Source organism: Malaya genurostris, chromosome 2 (assembly GCF_030247185.1).
Source record: "Malaya genurostris strain Urasoe2022 chromosome 2, Malgen_1.1, whole genome shotgun sequence".
NCBI lineage: Eukaryota > Metazoa > Arthropoda > Insecta > Diptera > Culicidae > Malaya > Malaya genurostris.
Window position 1 is genome coordinate 135,769,299 of NC_080571.1, and position 24,937 is coordinate 135,794,235.

At 37.9% G+C, this 24,937-nt stretch overlaps 2 protein-coding genes across 2 annotated transcripts in view; both read right to left on the reverse strand.

The window, feature by feature from the left end:
* LOC131432822 (slit homolog 1 protein) overlaps positions 1-24,937 on the reverse strand; it is a 465,006-nt gene that overhangs the window by 378,854 nt on the left and 61,215 nt on the right. The gene's annotated exons all lie outside the window — the stretch shown is intronic.
* The window catches only part of LOC131432821 (beta-chimaerin), an 80,660-nt gene continuing 62,061 nt past the window's right edge, over positions 6,339-24,937 (reverse strand). Inside the window, exons 3-5 of the mRNA XM_058599357.1 lie at positions 10,332-10,721; positions 9,515-10,274; positions 6,339-9,457 (exon numbers count right to left, since the gene is read on the reverse strand). Of these exons, the coding sequence (XP_058455340.1) occupies positions 10,009-10,274; positions 10,332-10,721 (656 nt within the window). The 3' untranslated portion in view covers positions 6,339-9,457; positions 9,515-10,008. The remainder of the gene's footprint in view (positions 9,458-9,514; positions 10,275-10,331; positions 10,722-24,937) is intronic.

A 24,937-nucleotide genomic window follows, 5' to 3' on the forward strand; every position in this document is an offset into this window, starting at 1 on the left:
CGTAAGAACTAATAGTGGGTATCGTCAAAGTTAATCTTTTTGGTAGTTGACATGGAATTAAAAGTAATTAGTAACTATAATATCATTCGACTAGTTAGCTGAATACCAAAAGCACTCAACTAGTTAGTGCTGCAGTATTGATATTGAGTTTTATAATACAGAGTCAGTCTGTGACTGTACGTGATACAATCAACATCCTTAATCTATTGTGTAAATTAATAATCCGAAAGTTCGATACACTTTAGCTAGCGACGAGGACAAAGTGTTGTAAAATTTATTGCTAACACTCCACGTAAGTCAGTTAATGTGATTCTGACAAATTCTCCAATAATTCGTGGTAACACGTGCCGGAGTGATACATTTTGGTGTTATTAGCCATTTTGAAGAGTCAGCCATTGTACTGTGACAAAAGAGACCAAACCTTTCATTTTGTATAAAAGTATCAACTAGTCTTGCGTTTTGTCGTGAATACGACTTACTTTACTATGGGGTGCCTTTTCAAAATTTACCCTCTGAGAGAGTGATAAGTTTTTGATCGTGAATATCTCTTGTTGTATCTAACCAATCAAGATAATTTTTGCTACATGCCATCGGGAATATGATCACAATTTTATGATAAAATTTTCAGTTGTGTGACATAATCTCAAATAATTCAAAATTAAACTGTTCTGAAATGTTTGGTATAAAACGAGTATCAAAAAGGATAATTCATAAGGCGCGTTTGCCTTTCTCGTATTTTTAAAGCTCATAGCTCAGTGATCTGTGGAGGGATTTCTATAATCTAACTACCAATAGAATCGAAATTTTTCAACTTAAACGTGTATAGCAAAAGCATTGAAGTATTTCAATAGTACATTATTGAAAAACCTGTCTCATTTGACCCATGTCAACACCAGCCAATAAGAACGCGTTCTCAGGAAGAGAACAAAATATCTGCTGCTGTACAACAAATCGTTCGAGGAAAATGTTCCGAACAGTGGTGAATATCGTAGTGAGTTCCTCAATTTGGTCCTTTTGAATGCTAGAAACGAATCTCAACAGCATATAGATATTATCTTTCAATATATTATGCGAATCCGAAATGAAATAATCGAAAATAAAATGCTGTATGCGCCCATTAGTGAAAAAGCTACAAACGAAATCACGTAGAAAGAAGTCTCCTAGCAAAAATTTAATCAGTTTGGATTCTATCGCCACTGCGAGCAGATGTATTTTGTGTCGCTGCCAGTCATTTTCATTGGTGAAAAAATAACGGTGGAGAGCATCACACAAAATCAGCTGTTCTAATGGCTCTAAAAGTTTTTTAAAGAACTGTTAGGAATTGTTTTTTTCAAGTCTAAGGTAAATATCCTCAGTTTAGTGCAAATCTAAAATAGTTGGGTTAGATTTGTGCACTTTTCGCTGTGTGAAATTCACAGTAATCGGGATCAAGTGAAGCTTACTTTGTTATTGCTAAAAATGTGAAAAAGGGAAATGCTTGCATAATTCATACAATTGATATTCGGAGGTGTTGAGGAACATGTCAGTTGTTTTCGTATTCACGACATCCAGTTATGTCTCTGACATTACCCGCCTTTTTTTCTGTTGCCCTTATTTAGATTGGATTGGGAAATTTGAATTCCATAGTATCAACGAGTTAGTATCCTTTTATGGTGCATCTGTGGTGAGATATATTATCAAGTGAGAACATTCGAGCAGTTGGTGATTCGAGCATCAGTGTAACCATCACAGGAGATTGAGTAGGCGAGAGAGCATTGTTACAAGAGTGGTGAGAACAAGAGTTTGGAGAGTGCGAAATATTTACAGTTTCATATTGATAAAATGAGTAACCACTCATACAGAGAAAATGAGTACCAGTGCCAAAATTATTGGAACCATGGAACCTTACGTGCCAGGTTCATCTTTTAGTGAATATGCTGAGCGTTTTGAACACTTCTTTGAATTCAATGAGACACCCGATGAACGTAAAAGATCCACGGTTTTCACAGAATTGAAACTACTATATCCAGGTCAAAACTTATCGGATTTGGCTTACAATGATATAATATCTAAGTTAAAATCTCGTTTCGATAAGCTGGACTCAGATGTTATACAATGTTATAAATTTCATACTCGTATTCAAGCTGCCAGTGAGACGACAGAAAACTTTATTCTGGATTTGAAACTTATGGCTTCGATGTGTGATTTTGGAGATTATAAAGATAAGGCTATACGAGATAGAATTCTTGTTGGGCTTGAAGGAAGAACAGTTAACATTAGCTAGCGTAGAAAAAATAATAACACATTGGGAATTAACAAGTTCCCGCGCTCAGGTGCTCAATAATGGCACAGTATCTCAATCACAAGTTGGAACGGTAAAAGAGAGATTACACAGAAGGGAGAACTATGGTGGATATAGATATCAATACAACTACAACAATCGAGAAGGACGTTTTCGAAGCCGTAGTCGAAGTCGTGGGGAGCGTCGAGTGTCGTTCAGAGAGAGGAGCGATAGCAGAGGAAATAGATATGCCAATCTGACATGCAACGGCTATGGGAAAAAGGGACACATAAAGACACAGTGTCACTTTCGTAACTTCACAGGGAAAGGAGAAATACACAGTGTGGTTAATGCAGCACCTGCTCCGAGCACTTCAGATACTATCAACAATGCGACGAGTCTGATGATTCAGGTGAATATGAGTGTATGTCGATATCTTCAGTAAATATAATAAGTACTCCATGTTTTGTTAATATTTTAATCGAAAAGGTGGAGGTTCAGATGGAAGTTGATTCGGGATCAGCTGTGTCCATTATTGGTAAACGAATGTTTCGTCGGTTATTTTATGCATCAGTACCATTATATAGAAGTAATAGAAAGCTATTGGTAGTCATTGGGAGTAGGTTAAATGTGTTGGGTGAAGCTGAGGTATTAGTGGACATTAATCAAATAAAAAAGAACCTAACAATGGTCGTTCTAGATGAGGCTATGGGTAATAATTATTATTTAACGCCGCTGTTGGGGAGAGATTGGATGGATGTATTCTTTCCTGAATGGAGAAAGGTGTTTTTTGTGATTCAGAAAGGGTTAATAACATTTGCCAAATACAATCCGTAGAGCAAGTTGTTCAACATATCAAACGACAATTTTCAAAAGTTTTTCAAAAAAGTTTCGCTTCCCCCATTGTTGGATACGAAGCGGATTTAGTACTAAATGAGGATATACCCATTTTTATAAAAGCGTATGATGTTCCTTACAAACTACGTGATAAGGTTGCCGATCATCTTGACAAGCTACAAAAGGAAAATGTTATTAGTCCGATAAAAGCAAGCGAGTGGGCATCACCGGTTATCGCGGTAATTAAGAAAAACCAAGATATAAGACTCGTAATTGATTGCAAGGTATCGATTAATAAATGCATAATACCAAATTCGTATCCTTTACCAGTTGCGCAGGACATCTTTGCACGTTTGGCGGGATGTAAAGTTTTCTGTGCATTAGATCTTGAGAGCGCTTATACACAGCTTTCCTTATCAGAGAGAAGCAGAAAGTTTATGGTCATCTACACGATAAAGGGTTTATTCGTATATAACAGACTACCACAAGGAGCGTCATCAAGTGCGGCTATATTCCAACAGGTCATGGATCGCGTGTTAGGGGGGATCGAACACGTGGAATGTTATTTGGACGACGTGTTGATCGCAGGGAAAAATTTTGATGATTGTAGGCAAAAATTGTGTGAGGTGATAGAACACCTGTTGCAAGCTAACATCAAAGTTTATTGGCAGAAATGCAAATTTTTCGTTTCGAGTCATCCATTTCTTGGTCATGTTTTAACTAAAGAGGGTTTAAAACCATGTCCGAATAAATTGGCAATTATTAGGGATGCTCAAGTTCAAAAAAATTCTAATGAACTGAAATCATATTTGGGGTTGGTGAATTACTACGCCAAATTTGTTCCTTGTATATCACCTAAGCTACAGCCACTTTACCGTTTGTTAAAAAAGGATACAAAATATAACTTTACAACGGAGTGTCAAAAAGCTTTTCAGAAAAGTAAAAATAGTTTAATGAATGCTAAGATTTTGGAATATTATGACCCGAAAAAGCCATTAATAGTGATTTCTGATGCTTTCGGTTACGGGTTGGGTGGAGTTTTGGCACATATGGTTAATGGTGTGGAAAAGCCGATCATATTACCTTAATTTTCCTTAAATCAAGCCCAGAAATCATATCCTATATTCCATTTAGAAGCATTAGCGCTAGTATGTACGATAAAAAAGTGTCACAAATATCTGTTCGGACAGAAATTCGTAGTATATGCTGATCACAAACCGTTCGTCGGTATTTTCGGTAAGCAAGGAAAAAATTCTATATTGGTGACCAGATTACAACGATATATATTGGAGTTATCGATATACGATTTCGAAATACGATACAGGAAAGATACGAATTTAAGGTTACTGTACCGAGCGAATTTGATGAGGCATATGTTAAGAGTTTGAACTACAATCAGGAACTACCTTTAAATTATCATCGTATGGCAAAAGAAACTGTTACACATTCATTTCTCCAAAAGGTTATTCATCATGTGAAGCATGGGAGGCCAGACAGAGTAGAGAAAAACCTTTTAAATATGTTTTCAAATAACGTTGACCTTGAAATAGCCGAGGGATGCTTGATTTTTCAGGATCGTGTGGTTATTCCAGCCTCCTTAAGGAAATAAATTCTATCGCTTTTGCACGTAAATCATTCAGGAGTAGTCAAAATGAAACAGCTTGCTAGACGAACGGTTTATTGACCAGGAATAAATGCCGATATAGAGAAATATGTAGAATCTTGTGTAACATGTAGTAGAATGGCTTCAGTTCCCAAACCTAACCCTACATTATGGATACCAACAATTCGTCCATTTAGTAGGCTTCATGCAGATTTTTTTTTACTTTGGACAAAAGATCTTTTTATTAATCGTTGATAGTCATTCAAAGTGGCTAGAAATTGAGTGGATGAAGTACGGTACTGATGCGTTAAAAGTGAATAAAAAATTTGCAAACCTGTTCTCCAGATTTGGGCTACCAGACGTAGTTGTAACAGACGGAGAACCCCCTTTTAATTCTGAAGCATTCGTGAGATTTTTAAGAAATCAGGGAATAAAAGTTCTTAAGAGTCCACCTTACCATCCATCCAGTAATGGACAAGCAGAACGCATGGTGAGGTTGGTGAAAGATGTTTTGAAAAAGTTTCTCCTGGAGCCTTTAATTAAAGGGTGGGATACAGAAGATCAATTGAATTATTTTCTTATGAATTACAGAAACACAAGCTTGACTGAAGAAAGCTGGCAGTAACAAAACAAAGACCCGTTCGATTTATTATTACTAGGAGATACAGTATGGGTTAAAAACAATAAAGCAAATGATGTGGCCAGGTGGATAAAAGGTAAATTTATAAAGCGATTGTCGTTTAACACCTTTCAGGTAGCGTGCGGAAACGTGATAACAAGCGCACACAGGGATCAACTCAGGATTCCGAATAGAGGAAATGTAAGGCACAATGTAGTAATTCCAGTAGATCAAAAAATGGCACAAAACAATCGAAATTCCATAGAGAAAGAAGAAGAATTTAGAGGAAGGAAGGAAGGATTCAAGGAAACACAACAGATAAACTAAACATTATTCCGTTAAGAAGGTCAGTACATATAAAAAAAAGGAAGAAGCTCGTTTAATTGAAACACTGAAGGAAATTGAATTATATGCATGAGGTAATAAGTTGAAGTAATAATAAAAAAACAAGAAAAAAACGAAGAAACGACAAACTGAATGTTATTGGGTTACCAAACTCAAAAGGGAAGAATTATAATATCATTCGACTAGTTAGCTGAATACCAAAAGCACTCAACTAGTGAGTGCTGCAGTATTGATATTGAGTTTTATAATATAGAGTCAGTCTGTGACTGTACGTGATACAATCAGCATCCTTAATCTATTGTGTAAATTAATAATCCGAAAGTTCGATACACTTTAGTAACGTCCAAGGATGGCTTTTATCGTATCGAACAACGCACTAGCAACTAGCAACTCTCCACATGATTCAATCAGTGCCATCAAAGAGAAACGAATATCATCGCAGCAACAAAAAACCGGAATGGTTCATTTAGCATAGAAAAAACCAGTGCGAGATGTGCGAGGGTTTTGAAATATTGCAACGTAGTATGAGAATCATCAAGTCGAATCATCGATTCGATTTTCTGCGATAATTGTCAACTTGCGATTCTCTTTTGGTAAATTCCACACAGCACCGATCATTATCAGACTGTAATGAAATAACAGTTCAGCTAAAAAGTTCGTATCGTTTAATAGAAACACACATTATTTTGCCAAAATTCGTTTTTATTATTCAACATAATTGCCATCAGAGGCGATACAGCGATTATAGCGATCTTCCAACTTTTCGATACCATTTTTGTAGTACGATTTGTCCTTTTCCTCAAAATAGGCCTCAGTTTCAGCGATTACCTCTTCATTGCTTCTAAATTTTTTACCAGCGAGCATTCTCTTGAGGTCTGAGAACAGGAAAAAGTCACTGGGGGCCAAATCTGGAGAATACGGTGGATGAGGGAGCAATTCGAAGCCCAATTCGTTCAATTTCAGTATGGTTTTCATCGACTTGTGACACGGTGCATTGTCTTGATGAAACAAAACTTTTTTCTTCTTCAAATGAGGCCGTTTTTTTGGAATTTCGTCCTTCAAACGCTCTAATAACGCTATATAATAGTAATTGTTGATGGTTTTTTCCTTTTCAAGGTAGTCGATGAAAATTATACCATGCGAATCCCAAAATACAGACGCCATAACCTTACCGGCCGATTGTTGAGTCTTTCCACGCTTTGGGTTCGGTTCATCGCGAGCAGTCCTCTTAGCTGACTGTCGATTGGACTCCGGAGTGAAGTGATGTTTCGTGCCATGTTTCGTCCATTGTTATATATCAACGAAAAAATCGGTTTTATTTCAATATAACAGCTCCAAACACTGCTCAGAATCATCAATTCGTTGTTGCACAAAGCTTTCTCATATCCAAATATTCGTGAATAATATGTCCAACACGTTCCTTTGATATCTTTAGGGTGTCAGCTATCTCGATCAACTTCACTTTACGGTCATTGAAAATCATTTTGTGGATTTTTTTCACGTTTTCATCGGTAACAGCCTCTTTTGGACGTCCACTGCGTTCATCGTCTTCGGTGCTCATATGACCAGTACGAAATTTTGCAAATCATTTACGAATTGTTGCTTCGCCCGGTGCAGAGTCTGGATAACACTCATCAAGCCATTTTTTGGTATCGGCGGCACTTTTTTTCATCAAAAAGTAGTGTTTCATCAACACACGAAATTCCTTTTTTCCATTTTTTTCGCAATAACAAAAGTAGCTTCACTCAAAATGCAATATCTCACAAACTAATAACCAGACAGCTGTCAAATTTATACACGTATCTTTTGAAGGTTGGTACTAACTGAAAATGGCATGGATTTAATTCTAGTGGCGCCCTCTCATAGAAACGATACGAGCTTTCCAGCAGATCTGTTACTCAGAGTATGAAGTAAAGCGAAGATATGTAGAAAAATTCTCTCACGATTCATGCATTGGGAGACACGAGTTCTTGTAGCATCTTCTACTGGATTGAAAATTTCGTATACAATATAGATAAATATCGAGCAGTTTCTGTCAAATTATCGGCAATCACCAACACTGGTAGTGTCATCACACTATTTTATAATTATTTAGGTAATGATCGTCGAATGGCTTTGTAATTGGTATATAAATAGTTTTACGATCATGAGAGAACATAGTAATTGACAAAAACTTGGGACTGTTTACTGTTACTTCCAAAGCATAATAATAACGGCAGTCACCAACACTGGTAGGGTCATCACACATTTTCATAATTATTTAGGTAACGATCGTCGAGTGGCTTTGAAATCGGTATATTAATAGTTTTACGATCATGAGAGACAATAATAATTGACAAAAACTTGGGACTATTATTTCCAAATTACTACATTCGACCGAGTTAAAAAATGCCAATTTTGCATTTCGAATGAGTTATAATTTGTTTGGAAAAGTCAAACTCGATCGAAACACGAAATGAACTTATTATAGAAATACGGAATAGGAGTGAAAATTACATATCTTACGACACACAAAAACGCACCATTGATTACGCTATTTCAGTTTGATGATTAATCAATAACATATCCTAGCAGGTATTAAAGTTGTCAATAACGCTACAAATCACGAGTGAAGTATATCAAACACCGAAGAAATGTGCAGTGAAGACAATTAAAAATATTCGATACCTTTCTTATAAGGAATTCATTCAGTTGTACCGCCATACAGCATCACAGAGAACGAATCACCGTGAGTAGAAAAATTGACTCAACGCGAGTCATTAGCACCACCGAATTACTTTCTACCTAAACGCATCGAAACGCATCACTGCGATCCAACAGAATGCATATATGATGCTGGCTTGCTTTGCCAAGCGGTACAATTCTCTGAGTGGAAGGAAAGAATGAATAAAGCAGACACTGCTCGCCGCATGGGTAGAGCATCGCCGGTGAAATCCACGAATATTGTTTCATTGCTAGTATCAGCAACCTTGGATAAGATGTAAAAATTTACACGTTTCATTCATTTTAGCCTGCGCAGTTGACTGATATTATCAGTAAATTGATTAATAACTAGTTAATTATTAAACCCACTAAAATTATTGTACTTCGTACCGTGTGTACTTCTTCAAGCACACAAATTTTTACTATCTTTTTGTTCTTTATTTGTGTGTTAGAATAAGTGTGTCGAGAGTTCGTCGTACTTTATCATAGTTGCATCATTACAATTCTGGAAGTATAGAAATTCACACAAAATATCAACTTATGAGAACGATTTCAGATATTTAGAATAGTGAAATTTCATTCGTATTCACATCTTCCAGTTATGTCGATGAAATTATCCATCCACTGCCACACTGCCACAGTTCTAAAATGCCGAAGGATTTTTTTATAAGTACTGAGACTGGCATTACATTCGTTTTGTGCAATTTGGCCTTTCTGTTTCAACAGACTTCGCTGCTGATTCTTAGCGTACGTGGCTAGTATTACGATGCTACTGACACTATGAATCATTCTAGGTCGAGCTTGAACTTATGACAGCTAGCCCACCAATCCGAGATAGAGACAATACCATTTCAAAAAGAGTTACAGCGTCGTATGTTGACCATCGAAACTCTGTGGGATCCAACCTTCAGCTGGTAGTGGCTGCTGGAACAGGGCTATGAAGAGCCTGTGAGTGGTCCACAAGCTGGACATCGATTGGAGCTGCCCTTCGCGGCTTTGAGAGCTTTCTGACGAGAAATACTGAGTGCCCAAATATGTTCAACGACGCGAATTATTTGAAATTTATGCATATGTATTCAAATAACAATCACTGCAAAAAGACGAAGGTTTATTGAACAAATTAAATTTGAAATAAAAAGATATTTACCTTACAATCGCCACTCTTCCCAAGGTGCCACCTTCCTTGCTCGGAATGAACACCTGTGCTTTAGCATAATCGTTTGCCTTTACTGACCTTGGCTTGCACATGTGTGCCAACATTTCGGACAATCGGTGAACACTCAGTGCGCTTAAAGCAGGGGGAAACAAACAATCGAGCATTATGAATCTTATTTTCTGTATCGTAGTGATTATATTCTGATCGATCATTTGTATGAAAATATGGTGAATGGTGCTGAAAGATATCTAATATTTTTTTAGTCATTTTTCTTTATTGTTCATGTTTGCAGAAATATGCTTACCACATTAACATGGCTTCTCAACAGGAGGCTGGACAAAAGAGTTTTGTCGAGCCACATTACACGACTCGTAGAATAAGGCCCATTATCTGCAGATCTGTTAAACTGATCAAACACGAAAAAATCATTTTTGAAACCGTTTTTATTCACATCTTTTACATTCTTTATACACAATACATTCGTTTCATAGAAAAATAGAGTTACAATGTTTTATTAACGCCGTCAGCATATTAATTTCTTGAGATAAGTCGGTCATATAATGAGGTGTAGCCATTAATGTAGGTGCAAAAACGGTGGCAAGATTTGATTCATTCATTTTGTTTATTTCATGATGCGATGCAATGCGGTTAAGATGTTCAAGTATATACTTTAGGCAGTTGAAATGTGCTAAAGGTAATTGTCTCGTAGCTGCCCGCAGCAAAAGAACTTCTTCGCCTATCATATGTGGAGCTGTAAAAATATATTATGTTAAATACCACAATTAGACGGTTTTTCTTTAAAAATTACACATTGATTGCATGAACGAGGCATACGAATGAAACGTGACCAAAGGTACTGGGAGCAGCCGTAAATACAGTTTAAGCACTCCCGATATTACATTGATATTGCTGTAAGCAAAAGTGGACAAGTCAGTCTTTTCTCCATCCTTATCAAATGCCATCTTTAGAGCTTCAATTTCATCCGCAAATCCAGAAATCCGATAAATTCCTTCCTGCAGCATACCGTATCGTTCTACTTCTTCGACACATTTTGTAACAATGAAAGGTATTTTACTTCTATGTGCTGTAACTAGTGTTGTTAAGTCTACACCAAAAATACCACGAAGTCGTTTCAAGTCAGGGACGCATTTCGCTGGCACCAACTCTGAACATTTGATATGTGCCACGAAACCACAATCTAAATATGAAAAAGTTCAGAAAATTTTAAGATGTATCTTTTTGCATATCAATTTAGTTTAAGAAAAACAATATTGTAGATTTATACGCTGTAATGTTAGACAATTCGACGTGAACATTTCATAAGGGCACATAAACCAATGAGAGATTCTCTTTGTTTACTTTCACTTCTGTTAATAATAAAGTGTCAACCTTTTTAAGTACATCATGTACTTCGAAACCTAATATGAAAACAAACGTTGCTTTCGAACATTATATCGATACAGTGGTAGAAGTCGATGAAATAAAAAAGACTTCACTTCAAAGTGAACTGCTAAAAGTGAAAGGTTTTACAAGATTTCGACGGTAGTCGCGAGTGAAATTATTTGACGATCATAACCTTGGAATAGCAGTATTTTCTACGAATCTGAAAACTGCCGTTGGGAATAACTCGGAGGAATTGGACAGTTGCGAGCAAGTGACGCCAAAGGATGCCATCATAGAATCGATCCGGCTTCAGCAATATACAAAGAGCATCGCTAGAAGAAAATCAGAGTGAGGACGCCATTGCAAAATTGCACGCTGCCAAGGTCAAACCAAGACGGAACAATCAAGGTGAAAAAATTTCACTGAGCGGTGTTGGAATAATTTCTGCGAAAAGTTTTCAAAAGTTGGTAAGCCATCAATAACGGAAAAACATATATTTTTACCTTTCAAAAAACAACTAAATTGATATAATTCTTTGCCATTTAAGAGAATTCATGTTTCTAGCAGCATGCTTCATTTTCTTATGTTCTAGAATAAAAGAATAGGTTCTTTTGAAGGATTTAAAAGCTTTTGTTTGATGTAACCATTTTATTTTTGCCATACAAGATTTTAAGAGTGTTTTCTCTGTATTTTTAGTGAATTTAGCCGTGGTTTGTGCGCATCAAAGTTTTTTTTTTTTTTTTTTAAGAGAATTAAAGAAGTTACTGCAAAGGAATAAAAAATAATTTTTTGAACGACAACTGTCGAGATTGAGGCAAAGGCCATAAAACTTATAGAAACGAATAAAAACAACGAAACGGGTGAGTCATTTTCATTTACAATTTTAGTGAAACAAAAACTACATACTGATGGTGATTCATTGTTTTTTATATGGGTTAGCCAAATTTTGTGCTAGGGCACATAACCGTTTTCATTATTTTTACGGCTAACCCCTAAATGACCATACCTGCATCGGCCAGAAATAGTCGAAAACACGTTTTCGTTCGGCACGTCAGAAAAGACATTGCACTTCGTTGCAAAACAAAAAGTGTTCTGTAAGTAGCAGAAACTTTACGTCTGCTTAGCGGTTCAAATTGAACTGCCGAGTTTAGCACTAAGCAGTTCAATTTGAACTGCTCTGCACTGATGAGTCAAAGACGAAACGTAAAAATAATGAAAACGGTTATGTGCCCTAGCACAAAATTTGGCTAACCCCTAAATGACCATACCTGCATCGGCCAGAAATAGTCGAAAACACGTTTTCGTTCGGCACGTCAGAAAAGACATTGCACTTCGTTGCAAAACAAAAAGTGTTCTGTAAGTAGCAGAAACTTTACGTCTGCTTAGCGGTTCAAATTGAACTGCCGAGTTTAGCACTAAGCAGTTCAATTTGAACTGCTCTGCACTGATGAGTCAAAGACGAAACGTAAAAATAATGAAAACGGTTATGTGCCCTAGCACAAAATTTGGCTAACCCCTAAATGACCATACCTGCATCGGCCAGAAATAGTCGAAAACACGTTTTCGTTCGGCACGTCAGAAAAGACATTGCACTTCGTTGCAAAACAAAAAGTATTCTGTAAGTAGCAGACACTTTACGTCTGCTTAGCGGTTCAAATTGAACTGCCGAGTTTAGCACTAAGCAGTTCAATTTGAACTGCTCTGCACTGATGAGTCAAAGACGAAACGTAAAAATAATGAAAACGGTTATGTGCCCTAGCACAAAATTTGGCTAACCCCTAAATGACCATACCTGCATCGGCCAGAAATAGTCGAAAACACGTTTTCGTTCGGCACGTCAGAAAAGACATTGCACTTCGTTGCAAAACAAAAAGTGTTCTGTAAGTAGCAGAAACTTTACGTCTGCTTAGCGGTTCAAATTGAACTGCCGAGTTTAGCACTAAGCAGTTCAATTTGAACTGCTCTGCACTGATGAGTCAAAGACGAAACGTAAAAATAATGAAAACGGTTATGTGCCCTAGCACAACGCTGCTGCATAAGAGAGCCCTAGTGCTGGGCCAAGCTGGTGAAGGAAACAACAAAGGGCGTTTCCCAAGTTCTACCCAGGCCACAATATACAGCCACAAGTGCTGAGCAGGAGAGTGCAAAGGCACATCGAAGAAGAAGAGTGCAAAGGCACACAGAAGCAGGAGAGTGCAAAGGCACACCGGTGCGAAGGCACTTCGGTGCAGAAGCATATCGGTGCAGAAGCAACAACAACACGCAGGTATACACCGGTGACCTGCGCTAGTTACAGCTGGCGAAGACAAAAGTAAATCGGAAATCGAGTGGTGCTGGATGTCAGGTAGCAGTAGCATCACATCCAACAATCAGCATCCAACAAGAACATCTAGAGCAACGAGAATCTACACGGCAGTGCAACGGAGATAGACAACAATTTCAAGGTAGAAGTTTTTTCTTTTCCTTTTGATTGAGTACTGTGTAGTGTTGGTTCCATTTTTTATTTAAAGTTTGATTAAAAAATTTAATGTGATGGATGAATCCATGGACGTAAATCCTAGCATGAATCCGATACCCCCACGAACGAAAAAATATCAGGAGAGCTCTTCTGGGCCTTGGATAGTCTTTTTTAGACGTATATCAAAACCATTAAACATTTTACAAATTTCTAAAGGTTTGACATCACGATACTCTTAAATCAAAGAGATCATAAAAGTAAATAACGATAAAATTCGTGTTGTGGTAAATAATTTGAAACACGCGAATGATATTGTCTCTTCGGAACATTTCATTAAAGAGTATAAAGTTTACATACCCTCCAAAGATGTCGAAATTGACGGTGTTGTTACCGAAGCGAGTCTCTCGGTAGATGATTTACTCAAGCATGGTGTTGGTCGTTTCAAGAACTCTATGCTTGAGGGTGTGAAAATACTGGAGTGCAAACAACTGTACTCAGTAGTTCATGAAGAGGGAAAAAAAGTTTATCGCCCATCAGACTCGTTTCGAGTGACATTTGCCGGGTCTGCGTTGCCGTCCCATGTCTATGTCGATAAAATTCGCCTCCCTGTTCGGCTTTTTGTTCCAAATGTAATGAATTGTACGAACTGCAAAAAATTCGGCCACACAGCTACTTACTGTAGTAATAAACCAAAATGTATTAAGTGTGAAGGGCCTCATACAGATAATGATTGCAACAAGGAAATTGAAAAATGTATTTATTGTGGAGTCCTCATGAGGATATTTCAGTATGCACTGCATTTAAAGTACACAAAGACAAAATTAAGCTTTCTTTAAAAGCACGGTCTAAGCGCACATATGGAGAAATGCTTAAAACGGTCATTGATGTCCCCCCTTTGGAAACCGAAAACGGGTTTTCAAATCTAGAGGAACCAGAGGACTCTGACTCTGACGAAAATAGTGAAGGTAATTCGTTTATCACTACCCAAGGGTCAGTTAAGAGAAAGAAGTCTTCTTCCAAATTACCAAAAAAGACACCTAAAATTTCATCTTCAAAAAAAGATCCCCGTGTTAAACAAAAAAAGTCAAAACCAAAGACTGTGCCTCCTGGTTTGTCAAATTCACAAACCAATCCAGGATCTAGCACAGAAAAAGGTAATAATCCTGTGGGCTCTATTTCACAGCCACCAACAGGATTACTGAAGTTTTCGGAAATTGTTGAATGGATTTTCTCAGCATTCAATATATCTGAACCCTTAAAGACCCTCATAATGGCATTCCTTCCAATAGCTAGAAATTTTTTGAAGCAGTTATCAGCTCAATGGCCAATTGTCTCAGGTTTTGTATCTTTTGATGGATAATTTATCACCCGCCGCAAATGATACAATCACTGTCCTGCAGTGGAATTGTCGAAGCATCATGCCAAAACTTGATTCATTTAAAATTTTATTGCATAGTCAAAAATGTGATGTATTTGCTTTATGCGAAACATGGCTTACTTCAAACATAGCTTTAAATTTTAATGATTTTAACATTATACGTCTCGATAGAGACTCTCCATATGGTGGAGTGCTTTTGGGAATTAAGAAATGCTAATCCTTTTATAGATTAAACATCCCTTCAACTTCTAGTATAGAAGTTGTTGCTTGCCAAATAAACATTAAAGGCAAAGATATTTGCATAGCTTCGGTTTATATTCCTCCAAAAGCACAAGTTGGACAGCGACAGCTTAATGAAATGGTTGAAGCCCTTCCTGCTCCACGATTGATTCTGGGGGATTTAAATTCGCACGGAATGATGTGGGGTTCCGTTTACAATGATAGCAGATCATCTTTAATACAAAACATTTGTGACAATTTTAGCATGACGGTATTAAATATGGGTAGCATGACACGGATCCCAAGACCTCCTGCACGCCCAAGTGCATTAGATCTATCTCTTTTCTCAACATCAATTCAACTAGATTGCACCTGGAAAATATTGCCTGATTTACACGGTAGCGATCATTTACCAATCATCATCTCAATTAGCAATAGCAATTGCATTGCTACTTCAGCTAGTATTCCATATGGTTTGACAAAAAATATCGACTGGATTAAATACCGAAGTAGTATCTCTAGTATTTTGAATTCAATGGAAGAGCTCCCTCCACTTGAAGAATATGACTTCCTCATTTGTTCGATTCTGGAGGCAGCAGAACAATCCCAAACTAAACGCCTGGGCCAACGACTAACAGAAGGCCTCCCAACCCCTGGTGGGACAAAGAGTGCTCAGAGGCTAAACTCGCAAAACAAAATGCTTGCAAGACGTTTCTAAAACGGGGAGGAGGAACTCCTCAGAATTTTGAAAAACTTATGGTTTTAGAAACCAAGTACAAGAGCATACTTCGAGCCAAAAAATGTAGCTATTGGAGAAATTTTGTCAAGAGAAACCTCAATGAGCACTCTTTGGAACACGGCCAGACGAATGAGGAATCGTAACGTGGGCAATGAGAGTGATGAATACTCGAACCGATGGATATTTGACTTTGCTAGGAAAGTTTGCCCAGATTCTGTTCCTACGCAGAGCATTATACGGGAATCTCCTCCAAATAATGGTTTTATTAATAACCCATTTTCAATGATGGAATTTTCTATAGCACTCTTGTCTTGTAACAATAACGCTCCTGGGTTGGACAGAATTAAATTCAACTTGGTGAAGAATCTGCCCGACCTCGCGAAAAGACGTTTGTTGGAATTGTTCAAAAAGTTTCTTGAGCAAAATATTGTTCCACCTGACTGGAGACAAGTGAAAGTTATCGCCATTCAAAATCCGGGGAAACCAGCTTCCAATCACAACTCATATAGACCCATTGCGATGTTGTCCTGCATCAGAAAATTGTTCGAAAAAATTATTCTACGACGTCTCGACACTTGGGTCGAGACGAACGGTTTGTTGTCAGATACTCAGTTTGCTTTCCGTAGAAATAAAGGGACGAATGATTGCCTTGCATTACTTTCGTCTGACATCCAAATTGCCTTCGCTCAAAAGCAACAGATGGCATCTGTATTTTTAGACATTAAAGGAGCATTTGATTCAGTTTCCATTGATGTTCTTTCAGACAACCTCCACCAACATGGACTCCCAGCGGTTATAAATAATTATTTGCACAACCTTTTGTCAGAGAAACGCATGCATTTGACAACATTCAGAATTAGCTACATGGGTCTACCGCAAGGCTCATGCCTCAGTCCGCTCCTTTATAATTTTTACGTGAATGACATTGACAGCTGTCTTGTAACCCCATGTACACTAAGACAATTGGCAGATGATGGCGTGGTTTCAGTTACTGGACCAAAAGCTATTGATCTGCATAAACCATTGCAAGATACCTTAGATAACTTGTCCGTTTGGGCTGTTCATCTTGGTATCGAATTCTCTGCGGAGAAAACAGAGTTAGTCGTCTTTTCAAGAAAGCATGATCCCGTGCAGCTTCAGCTCCATATGATGGGAAGAATGATCCAACAGGTTTTAACTTTTAAATACCTCGGGGTGTGGTTCGATTCCAAATGCAAGTGGGGAGGACACATTAGGTATCTGATAACGAAATGCCAACAAAGAGTAAATTTTCTTCGAACAATAACAGGATCTTGGTGGGGTGCTCATCCGCAAGATCTAATAAAATTGTATCAAACAACGATACTTTCAGTGATGGAATATGGATGCGTTTGTTTTCGTTCCACTGCAAACTCTCATATTATCAAACTTGAGCGAATTCAGTACCGTTGTTTGCGAATTGCCTTAGGCTGCATGCATTCGACACATACAATGAGTCTTGAAGTTCTGGCGGGAGTTCTGCCATTAAAAGCTCGATTTTGGGAGCTTTCATCACGCCTGCTAATAAGATGTGAGGTGCTGAATCCCATGGTAATTAATAATTTCGAACGACTAGTCGAGCTTCGATCTCAAACAAAATTCATGACAGTATATTTTAACCATATGTCACAGGAAATCAACCCTTCAAGATATATTCCTATCCGTGTCAGCATCCTAAGTGCCCTTGACTCAACTTTATTTTTCGATACATCCATGCAGCGTGAAGTGCGTGGAATCCCGGATCATCTACGCTCGACGGAAATCCCAAAAATATTTTCAAGTAAGTTCAGGCATATTGACTCTGAGAAAATGTTTTACACGGACGGATTGCGAATTGAAGAAGCGACAGGGTTTGGTATGTTCAACAATAATGTTTCGGCATCATTTAGGCTTCAAGAACCGGCATCTGTTTATATAGCAGAGCTAGCAGCAGTTCATTATAGTTTGAGTGTAATCGTCACATTATCTCCAAACCATTATTTCCTCTTCACAGATAGTCTGAGTGCAATTGAAGCCATTCGCTCAAACATGACTGGCAAGACTGAACCGTTTTTCCTGGGCAAAATAAAACAGTGCCTGAACGACATATTGAACAATAATTATCTAATCACTATAGTCTGGGTCCCGGCTCATTGCTCCATTCCTGGCAATGAAAGAGCCGATATTTTAGCCAAACGTGGTGCTATTGAGGGTGAAATTTATGAGCGACCGATTGCTTTCAACGAATTCTATAGCTCGTCTCGCCAAAGAACACTTGCCAGCTGGCAAGCTTCTTGGGATAGAGATGATCTGGGTCGGTGGATGCACTCAATTATTCCGAAAATATCGACAAAGGCATGGTTCAGGGGACTGGATGTGAGTAGGGATTTCATTCGTATGATGTCCAGACTCATGTCCAATCACTACACGTTAGATGCACATCTCCTTCGAATTGGGCTCTCCGAGACTAATCATTGTGCTTGCGGAGAAGGTTATCGGGATATTGATCATGTCGTTTGGACATGCGTGGAGTATCGTGATGTCAGATCTCAACTAATAAATTCTTTGCGTAAACAAGGTAGACTATCCAATATCCCAGTTCGAGACATTCTTGCTTATCGTGACCTTTCATACATGAAACTTATTTATCATTTCATAAAGAAAATTGGAGTTTCAATTTAATAAAGGCCCCTTTTAAGACTTAGTTCTGATCCCAGCTGCGTCCATGAGTTCAACCAATAGCTAAATTAGAATAAAAATTATGTAATGATACAAACAAACTCGAAACAGTTTATGAAATTATCAACAAAATGTCTGAAAATAACAGCTTATTTTATAATTTATAGAAGGTAATCGTTTGGTTCAAATAATATTTTCGAGTAGATTTCATAATTAATGACGAGTTACCTAAGATGATATTTAAGCTATGTTTTAATAAATTCAAAACGTTGTGACTATGTTAGAATTAAATTAGGATAAGAATATTATGTAAAAGTAAACTTATGTAAACTGCCTTAAGAAATAAACGTATTTATGAAAAAAAAACCGTTACAACAATGATAGACGCAGACCTGATTTTTCGAATGTAGTCTGTGACTTTTGTGGGATAAAAGGACACATAAAAAAGAAATGTTTTAGATTGAAAAATATGAAAAGAGATGCGGTAAAGTTTGTGGATGTAGCGAAACCTGGTACGAGTGCGGAGAAGCAGCCGAACACCTTGATGGGTAGGATGACGACCACTTTAACTGACGATGACAGTGACGACGATTGGAATGCAGGTGAATTACAGTGTATGTGTGTTGCGTCAATGAGTAATGTAAGTGAACCTTGTTTGATTAATGTTTGGTTAGATGATCAACTGATCAATACGGAAATTGACTGCGGTTCTACTGTTTCTATTATGGGCAAAAGCCAATATTTTTATTTATTCAAAAAACAATTAAGCAAATGCAACAAAAATTTACTTGTAGTAAATGGTTCAAAACTCAAAATTGAGGGGGAAACAAAAGTTTTGGTTAAACTTAATGGGTTTGAAATTAATTTGAAACTATTTGTTTTAGATACAGATTTCAAATTTACGCCCTTGTTTGGTAGAAATTGGTTGGATATTTTTATCCTAAGTGGAGGCAATGGTTTTCAAATGTTACAACAGATGAGCAAGTATATAAAACGTATGAGTCAAATGGTTATATAGTAAAAAAAATCAAAGATAAGTTTTCTGCCGTTTTCAAAAAAGATTTCTCCACACCCATCAAAGGGTTTGAGGCGGATATAGTTTTAAAAAATGATGCGCCAATTTTCAAAAAAGCCTATGATGTTCCCTTCAGGCTATGAGATGATGTTTTATTATACCTAGAGAAATTAGAAAAAGAAAATGTGATAGCTCCGGTAAAGACCAGTGAGTGGGCTTCGCCAGTTATTGTGGTAATTAAAAAGTATGGTCAAATAAGACTAGTTATAGACTGTAAAGTGTCGATAAATAAAGCATTAATACCAAATACTTACCCTTTGCCTGTGGCGAGTGATTTATTTGCTAAATTGGCAAATAGCAGAGTATTTTGCTCTCTTGATCTTCAGGGAGCATATACTCAAGTTGCCTTAACTGAAAGATCAAAAAAAATATATGGTCATCAACACAATTAAAGGTCTATACACATATAACCGTCTGCCACAAGGGGCCTCTTCAAGTGCTGCGATTTTCCAGCAAATAATGGAACAGATTTTGGGCGGAATTGAAGGTGTTTTCGTTTATTTTGATGATGTTTTAATAGCAGGTAAAGACCTGGACGATTCTCGCTATAAATTGTTTTTAGTATTGGAAAGGCTTGCAAATGCAAACATTAAGGTGAATCTAGAGAAATGTAATTTTTTTGTTTCTGAATTAAACTATCTTGGGCACATTATTGGGCGAAATGATTTATTGCCTAGTCCTGATAAACTTTCTACAATTCAGAAAGCGAAGGTGCCTCAAAACGTAAATGAACTAAAATCCCATTTGGGATTGATAAACTTATATGCCTTCCAAACTATTTTATTTGTATAATTTATTAAAAAAGAATGTAAAGTTTATTTGGGATGACAATTGTCAAAAAGCCTTTGAAGACAGTAAGCAAACATTAATTTCTGCCAATATTTTAGAATTTTATGACCCAAAGAAAGAAATAATACTAGTTACAGATGCATCAGGCTATGGTCTGGGTGGTGTTATTGCACACCTAGTAGATGGGCAAGAAAAACCTATAAGTTTTACATCTTTTACGTTAAATGACGCGCAGAAAAGATACCTAATTCTTCTTTTTTAGGCTTTGGCACTAGTTTGCACAATAAAAAAATTCCACAAATATTTGTACGGACAAAGGTTCGTAGTTTATACAGATCATAAGCCATTAATAGGGATTTACGGTAAAGAGGGCAAGAATTCTATATTTGTTACGAGGCTGCAAAGATACATACTGGAACTTTCAATTTATAACTTCGAAATTCGTTACAGACCTTCTTCCCAAATGGGCAATGCGTATTTTTGTTCGCGGTTCCCATTGGAGCAGGAAGTCCCTAATGAACTTGATAAAGAATTTGTAAAAAGTATAAACTTTAATAACGATTTCCCAATCGATTTTGTCATGATTGCCAAAGGGACAAATGACGACCTGTTTTTACAACAGATAATGAAGTTTCTGCGTGAAGGATGGCCGCAAAAGTTAGACAAACGCTTTATGGACGTTTTCGCCAATCATAATGATTTGGAAATTATAGACGGATGCACATTGTATCGAGACAGAGTGGTTATTCCACAGCAAATGCAAAGCGGTATTCTTAGGCTTTTGCACGCCAATCACGCAGGAGTAGTTAAGATGAAACAATTGGCAAGAAGACAGGTTTATTGGCTCGGGATAAATAAAGATATTGAACAGTATGTTGCTACTTGTGAGGTATGCGGTAGCATGAGGGTGGTTCCAAAAACAAAGATTTTGTCTAATTGGACACCAACTACAAGACCCTTCAGTCGAATCCATATAGACTTCTTCCATTTTTCTCAACACACATTTTTATTAATTGTAGATTCTTATTCAAAGTGGTTAGAAATTGAATGGATGAGGAAAGGGACGGATTGTGCAAAAGTAATAAAGAAATTGGTAGCTTATTTTGCTAGATTTGGTTTACCTGACGTTTTAGTGTCGGACGGGGGTCCACCATTCAACTCATACTCTTTTACGACCTTTCTTGAAAAACAGGGAATAAAGGTTCTAAAGAGTCCTCCTTATAATCCATCTAGTAATGGACAAGCCGAAAGGCTAGTAAGGACAACAAAAGATGTACTGAAAAAGTTTTTATTAGAACCAGAATTGGTTGAAGTTGAGTTGGAGGATCAGATTAATTTATTTCTGATGAATTATAGAAATAATATTGTGACGAGTCACGGGAAATTTCCAAGTGAAAGAGTTTTCTGTTTTAAGCCTAAGACAATCTTGGATTTATTAATTCCAAAAAAGTCTTATAAATGACATTTGTTAGTACCAAACATCCCTAATGATGAAGTAAACAAAGATGATTCGTTAAAACATTACAAACAATCAAATGATTGGTTGAATGATCTGACCGAGGGAGATTTAATATGGTACAAAAACCATAACCGAAACTTACCTAACAAATGGATAAAAGCTATATTCTTAAAACGATTATCTATTAATACATTCCAGATAGCAATTGGAAACGTCAAAACAATGGCGCACCGCGCACAGCTTAAAAGTTGGTGCCAGGACGATTCACAGCCGAGGTCAAACGTGTGGGTCATGCCCGGCACTCAAGACGACACAGGAGACGAGACAACGCAAACTGGATACAGCTCTGACGAAGAACCATTCAGGGGATTCCCTGAGGTTCAGGCAAAGGCCTGGAACAGAAAACGGAACGCGATCACGGCAAACTTGCCGGAAGTGTGTCTAAGGCGTTCGAAAAGAATCCGCCATCGAAACGTGGATCCAGATTATATATATGTATATGAATAATGATATTAATATCCTGCGAGATATTTAAACGTGAATTCTATTTTTGAACTTTACTTGTATAAACCTTTGTATAAAAAAAATTTATTATTCTCAGTTTTCACTGAAATGTAAATAATTTTAAAAGGGCGGCGACTGAAGTGTCCACCTTTTTAAGTACATCATGTACTTCGAAACCTAATATGTAAACAAACGTTGCTTTCGAACATTATATCGATACAGTGTTAGAAGAAGTCGGTGAAATAAAAAAGACTTCACTTCAAAGTAAACTGCTAACTAGAACAGACGTGAGACACCTAAATTTTCACGTTCACTTACCAAATTTGCATATAGAATGAAAGAAAATATCTCCAGCTTTGTAATAGTATCATACATGTAACGAACAATTGCGTAATAACGCAGGTATAATCGAAAGAGAAAGTAAACAAAGAGAATCTATCAATTGTTTTAAGGCCCTTTTGAAATGTTCACGTCGAATTGTTCGATTTATTTTTTAAGATAAATATATTAAATCTGTCGCCTTCAAAATGGGAAAATCAGTAGCGTTTTGAATTACTTTTTTTTACCGCCACTGAAAACTTAAATTGTTTGACAATTCAGTAGGACTGTTTTTATCCATAAGACAAAGTAAACGAAAACAGTTCTACTGAACTGTCAACGAATCTGCCGAGCTCATTTGTGACGTAACAATAAATAAAATCATTTGTGACGTAACAATAAATAAAATCAAATTTTTGTTATTGTTAATCGTAATTAGGTTTTTTACGAACATGGCATAGTCTCACAAAATTACCTGAAACATCTTTAGGCAGCTAACGGTGATTTGTTTACATACTTACTCTTACTCTTTCAGTCGTAGACCACGCGGGTCTCTACTGTATACAGAAGGCGTCTCCACTCAACTCGGTTCATGGCTGTTCGCCGCCAGCCTCGGTAGCTGCGAAGGGTCCACAGGTCGTCCTCAGTTTGATCGATCCATCTTGCCCGCTGCGCGCCTCTTCTTCTTATACCGGTCGGATCATTATTGAGAATCATTTTAACCAGGTTGTTCTCCGACATTCTAACAACATGTCTGGCCCACCGTAACCGCCCGACCTTGGCCGTTTGGACGAGGGTTGGTCCTCCCAGCAACTGGTGCAGTTCATGGTTCATTCGCCTTCTCCACGTACCGTCTTCCATCCGCACTCCGCCGAAGATGGTTCGCAACACCTTCCGTTCAAAAACACCTAATGCGCGTTGTTCCTCCGCAAGCATTGTCCAGGACTCGTGCCCGTAGAGGAAGACCGGTTATCAGCGTTTTGTAGATAGTTAACTTCGTACGACGGCGAGTTTTGCTCGATCGAAGCGTCCTGCGCAGTCCAAAGTAAGCACGATTTCCTGACAAAATGCGTCACTGAATTTCTCTGCTGGTGTCATTATCGGCAGTCACCAGTGAGCCCAAGTACACGAACTCGTCAACGATTTCGATTTCATCACCACCTATCAGAACTCGAAATGGGTGGCTGACGTTATCTTCTCTCGAGCCCCTGCCTTTCATGTACTTTGTCTTTGACACATTGATGTCCAGTCCGATCCGCTTGGCCTCAGCTTTTAGTCCGATGTACGTATCTACCATCTTCTCACAGTTACGTGCTATAATATCAATATCATCAGCGAAGCTAAGTAGCTGGACGGACTTTCTGAAAATCGTGCCACTCGCTCTTCTTATCACACCCTCCAAAGCAATGTTGAATAGCAGACACGAAAGGCCATCACCTTGCCGTAGCCCTCTGCGAGTTTCGAAGGGACTCGAGTTTATCCCCAATACTCGAACAACGCACATCACTCGATCCATCGTAGCCTTGACCAATCGTATCAGTTTGTCCGGGAATCCGTAGTCGTGCATGATTTTCCATAGCTTTTCTCGATCGATTGTGTCATAGGCTGATTTGAAATCGATGAATAAGTGATGTGTGGGCACATTGTATTCGCGGCACTTTTGCAACACCTGGCGGATGGCGAACACTTGGTCCGTGGTAGCGCGTTCGCCCATAAATCCTGCCTGATATTGTAACACGAATTCGTTTGCAATCAGTGAAAGTCGACGGCATAAGATTTAGGAGAGTACCTTGTAGGCGGCGTTCAGCAGAGTTATCGCGCGGTAATTGCAGCAATCCAGCTTATCGCCTTTTTGTAGATGGGACACACGATTCCTTCCATCCATTCCTCAGGTAAAATCTCGTTCTCCCAGATCTTGGTAACGACCCAGTGCAGTGCTTTCACTAGTGCATTACCACCGTGTTTTAGTAGCTCGATTTGTACCCTAAGGAAGTATTCTAGGTCCCATCCTATAGAACATTTTTACATCAGACATCCCACCTCTTCCGGGTGGTGGTGTTCTGTCTCAATTAGATGATGATACTGCCATTCTTTACAAAGGTCGTGTCATTAATGCTCTGAAGAATAAGCTGCAGACAGGCCGTGTGCCATCGAACGGAATAGGTGGAAGTTAGAAGGGGCGACATCTGGGGAATACTATTTTTTTCACTATTTCATCAAAAATATGATCAGGAATTTAGGATAATATTTTCAACAGAGGGAGATAACCATAAACAACTCAAAAATTAAGTTTTCTCAAAATTTGAAAACAACGCGGAAAACTCTTTACTTCGATTGGGTTTTTCGCGCAAGGACGACGATTTTGAGGTAGTCAGGCACATATCTTCAACTGACTGCGTATAAAAGGGAAACCGTG